The sequence below is a fragment of the Dermacentor silvarum genome, chromosome 1 (assembly GCF_013339745.2).
Source record: "Dermacentor silvarum isolate Dsil-2018 chromosome 1, BIME_Dsil_1.4, whole genome shotgun sequence".
Classification (NCBI taxonomy): domain Eukaryota; kingdom Metazoa; phylum Arthropoda; class Arachnida; order Ixodida; family Ixodidae; genus Dermacentor; species Dermacentor silvarum.
The window spans coordinates 407,183,023-407,187,716 of NC_051154.1; the positions used below are offsets into that span (position 1 = coordinate 407,183,023).

At 44.0% G+C, this 4,694-nt stretch overlaps 1 protein-coding gene across 1 annotated transcript; it reads right to left on the reverse strand.

Moving 5' to 3' along the window:
• Positions 1-237: 237 nt before the first annotated feature.
• Positions 238-3,317, reverse strand: LOC125942534 (BEN domain-containing protein 5-like). Its single transcript, XM_049660719.1, has 4 exons — positions 2,132-3,317; positions 1,167-1,228; positions 775-994; positions 238-585 (listed from the first exon to the last, which is right to left on the reverse strand). Exons 1-4 carry the CDS (start codon positions 2,145-2,147, stop codon positions 461-463), a joined length of 423 nt encoding a protein of 140 aa, XP_049516676.1. The 5' UTR covers positions 2,148-3,317; the 3' UTR covers positions 238-460.
• Positions 3,318-4,694: the final 1,377 nt, after the last annotated feature.

Sequence of the window (4,694 nt, forward strand, 5' to 3'; positions counted from 1 at the left end):
CATCATCCTTCTCCTGCGTCTTCCGGTCCTGATGAGCCCTTAGTTCTGCACCGCGGACACGCGCGCGACCGCATGGTCACATTCAGAGAAATCCTCCTCCACTACTGCAGAGAGCGATTACGCTACCCACCAGCACACAAAACACTGAATAAATCACAATCCACCACTTGGCGACTACTTCAGACGCGAACTTTCCCAAACCCCGTGCTATCCCAGGTGAAAATTCGCAACTGGGATTCCACTGGTCCCAGTTCAAGTGGTTTATTAGCCAATTCCCATTAGGTACTGGGACCACTAGGTACTGGGACCACTAGGTACTGGGACCACTAGGTACTGGGACCACTAAGTACATAGGCCTGTTAGTGCCAGGCTGGCCGCAACTTGTGGCCAACCAGCCACAGGCTTCAATATATCAAGAGATACATATAGACAATGTCCAGCTTGCCAGCATTTATTTTTCTTATAACTGAAGCCGACGCTTTAACTTCAGCACATCTTGAATTTTTTCCGAAAGCAGGCGACCCATGCTCTGTAGTGTCGTTTCCACGCTGATTTTCTTCTCAGCACCCCAGTGCTTCAGCATGGCTGTGAAAAGAGCAGAAGTAGAAACAGATTAAAAAGCCCCATTGGCAGCTGTCAGCACAACTCAGCAGAAGCTTGAATAGAAGCTACAATTAAGTGCATGTGAATTAAACTGCTGGCACTGCTTGCGGGAGCCATCGATACAACTTAGCAACAGTTAGATGTTTCCTAAATGTTTCTTTGTCAACTCACCTGTGACAACAGCCACCTTCTCTGGCGTCAAGGGTTCTTTTGCCACTTCACCCAGGCATTTCTTTCGTGGCGCCACCACGCCTGTGACGCTCTTCTTGGATAAGACATCTTTCCCCCACACCGCTTCCGCTGTGTCTTTAACGACAAGTGTTGGTTTGATGTTTTTCATGATTTTAAATGCTGCCTCCGCCCTCACAATGACTCCCTTGGCAAGGTGGAACTGTGCGAAAAAATAAGCAATATATTGCATACAACTTCATAAAGAGGCAGCAGACCAAACGGAAAGCGCAGGAAAATTGAAAATAAAAAGGCATCAGCTTTCTGCCTAAGGTCAAAGATGTACCTAGCTGAAATTGTGGTAAGGGCTTACAGACTAATATGCTTATACTCACAGTGCCATCGTCCAAGTAAGTGAAATCAGCAGCTGCTGTCGCAATATTGCTGCTGCTTTGGCCTGCAAAATAAAGGTCACTTGATTGCGTTTTGCTTTTGTTGCTTTTTCCAATTTAGTGCAACAAAATAACTTCAGTCTTTATTAATAATTGACCAATAAAAGCTAAAATTGCTGTCTAGATAGAAATGCCAGAAGGTTCCACCCTCTGTAATTTTCAGCTTTTATTGGTCAATTTATTCACCCAAAAAAAACTGTACATTTATGCAACATGTTGCATCTTCATTCGATCAGCACCGCAACTTGTACTCCTGGTTTTGCTTTTAGCACTGTCAACACTTTTACAAATAAGTACATAGCAACACAAGGTGGCTGCTCACTGCATGAGAATATGCATTCACCGCATGTGTGCTCAGTGACACGGATAAATGTTAACTAAAACGTGGCAAGGCATTTAAGGTTCACGTCATAGGCATCCAAAACTGTAAGAGGCAAACGAAAAAACATGAAAATGCACAGAATGGATGGGTATTGACAATGTCGCTTGCACCCTTAGCAAGAAGCTTTGATATATGGTAACACAATGGCAACCACTTGAACTGACTGTATTACATGTGATATATTTACCAAGGTGTCCTGATTAATACATGTGCACTATTCTTTTAAAACTTCTCAGCTTTAGCAATGTTGATAGCCAACGAGGAGACCCGACTGTTACATGGTGGTACATCATGAAAGTGAATACAGACTAAAACAGGTTGCTTAGTAGCTGAGCACAAATGTGAGAATGCAGAGGAAGCGCAGCTGTTGCTGCACTAGTATTCAACGTGCATGCTGACTGAGGTTGTCATTTAAATTAAAATATACAAAAATAGCCTTGGCAACCATTTAGTTTTTGCTGTAATTAACTGAATATACTGATCCCCATTAGGCATACTTAATAGGCCAGAACAAGGACAAGCATACTTAGTGGTGCAGACATCACTGGCTCGTGCGAGGTTGGACCTGCTGAGGATCCATGGGAACCTAAACAGAGAGCCAAACATCATGTAGAAAGGCACATGAAAGAATTGGTTCTTATTCACCTGGCCTTTGAATGTGCCAGCATGAGAAGGAAAAAGAGACTCACTGCAGGCAGACTCCTCAGCACCAAGCAAGCTTTCTGCAGTAAAACCAAATGTAATAATCAAGTGTCAATTTTCAGACATGTTATCAGTGCTCTCAGCAGCAATATTTCTCAACTTTGGCTGCAGCTCTGCTTCATGAGCTAACGAGTTAAGAATGCATGCACAGCGAGGTCATGCTGTGCATGCATCACCTTGCAAGAGAACAAATGTTCCAAACAACGAGGCTTCTGTGAATTTCAGCCACAGAAAGAAAGAATATTATACTTGTGATTATAGAGTTTACAGCTAGCACCAACAAATGTAGGATAAAAAAGTAATAAAAGGTCAAACCTCCTCCAGTGCTGCTCATTTCCACTTCAGTGGGGGGGTTGACTATGGCAACAGCTGGACGGGGTTGACGGGGTTGACTAGCCATCAGCATGGACGGGGCTGAAATGCATAAATTTTTTGTGGGCTCAGCACTTCTCTAAAGGAGCAACTGCCCTACATCGCGGTATGTGCTCTAAACACCACTAACAGAGAAAATTACCACACACACCAAGTACGCATGGTAACAGTTCAAGGCTATAATAGCCATATATGTACATTTACTCTATCAGAAGTAATAATAAAATATGAAACCTTTGTTGCTGCTGTAGCCAAGCTGCTGGGGAAGTGTGCCTTCCACTATAAAAAAATGTAATGAAAGGGTAAGCAGTGCACTACCACATCTCAGTGAGACCAAATAATTGCCACAGTGAGTAACAAAATGCCACACTTACGCTGAAAAATCTTGCTCTCGAGGCATTTCTCGAGAGCAACCACTCTTTCCCTGAGGAAATCGCGCTCCTCCTTAAATTCGGCGGCCCTCGCCTTCCACATCTGCGCCTTTTCAGTGGCTGCCTTCAGCTCACTCTGAGCGCACAACGAATCCGAGTCGCTGTCGGAGCTCGGCGACTCGCTGACTGTGCGGGCCCGCTTGCGCTGCAGTCAATAAAATGGGTTATTAGTTACACTAGTAGCGCACGTCGTTCTCAAATTTTCCAGCCGAGCGTGAGTTCATTCATGTAGTACAGCACATGACTTACATTTTGCCGATTGCCCACAACTTCTTGAGGGCGCTGCACTTTTTGCAAATTAGCATGAGCCTCTTGAAGGCTTTTATTTAATATGGATCCATACATGGCATCCCTTGCTGTCCCCCGGTTTTTTTTTCTGCGTCTAGATAACATACATATAAACAATGCATATTTGAAATTAGGTATACAATATTTTTTGGTAAAATCAGGGCGGTCGCGTGCATCTTGGTTTTCACACATATTCCTGAGAAGCCCAAACTTTACCGCAGTACTGCACATTTGTAAAGCAGACACTAACCTTTTTCTGCACTTTTATGCGTTGTTGCGTCGTCTCGACCCCTTCGTCCGAGCTGGTGCTATGGTCGCGCCGAATCTTTGGCTTCGGAAGTCTCTTAGACTTCATTCTTTCATTCACTTCGGCTTCGGTTTCTAAAGAATGCATAGTAACGGTACGAAGGGTTATAAAAAAAGCACTCACAATGGATCCAAATGACTTACCTGCTAGCATCAGGATTTGTGCGTTGTAATATCCCGTGTCTTCGCCGTCGACCGGGTCACGCCAAAATGCCGAATAAATAGTCCTCTTGTTAAAATCTAAATTATGCTCGGGATTAAAATTTTTTACGTCCGAGGCCGGAATAACATGCAGTTTTGCGTCGAAATCATTAAGGAATCTTACGACGGCAAACATCCTGAAGGCTGAGCAATGGATAAGGGCTAATGATCAGTAGAATGTATTCACAAAGCTCTAAGCATGGAATGAAGCATGGGATGGCCACACCAAAAACGTGCCTATATTGGATTGGATTGAAGCGCTCGGCAAGATAAATATATTGTAGTTACTAAAAATTTAAAAAAGCTAAATACAAGTGACAAAGCAAATGTTACAGCTATAAAAATATTTACATGTCAGTAAAAGTAACAAAGATCGGTGCAATATTTACACAACTTAGGATATTTTGTTTGCTTTGCGCAACTACAATCCAACGCGATCCGGTCCGATCCAGTCATTCAGCTCTTTATTCTGTGGTAGTGTTAGTGGTCATCAGTGCTCATCACCGTTGCTGGCTCAGTTTTTCGCAATTATGGGTCCTCGAAAACAGTATTTAGGGCCCCTAAAGAATGCTCCTGATCTTCCAAAATCCATGAGATCGTATCTTCAGAGGCGTGCGGTGTTACAGTGCGATTCGCATCAAGCCGTGTCGCAAGACAACGACGGAAACGGCGATGCGGTGTCGGCGTCAGGCGTGCCGCGTATTGATGACAGCGACATAGACATGGTGCAAGATAGCTGTGAACCTGAGAACGACTGCATACATCCCGAGGCGCAACTATCCGTCGAAG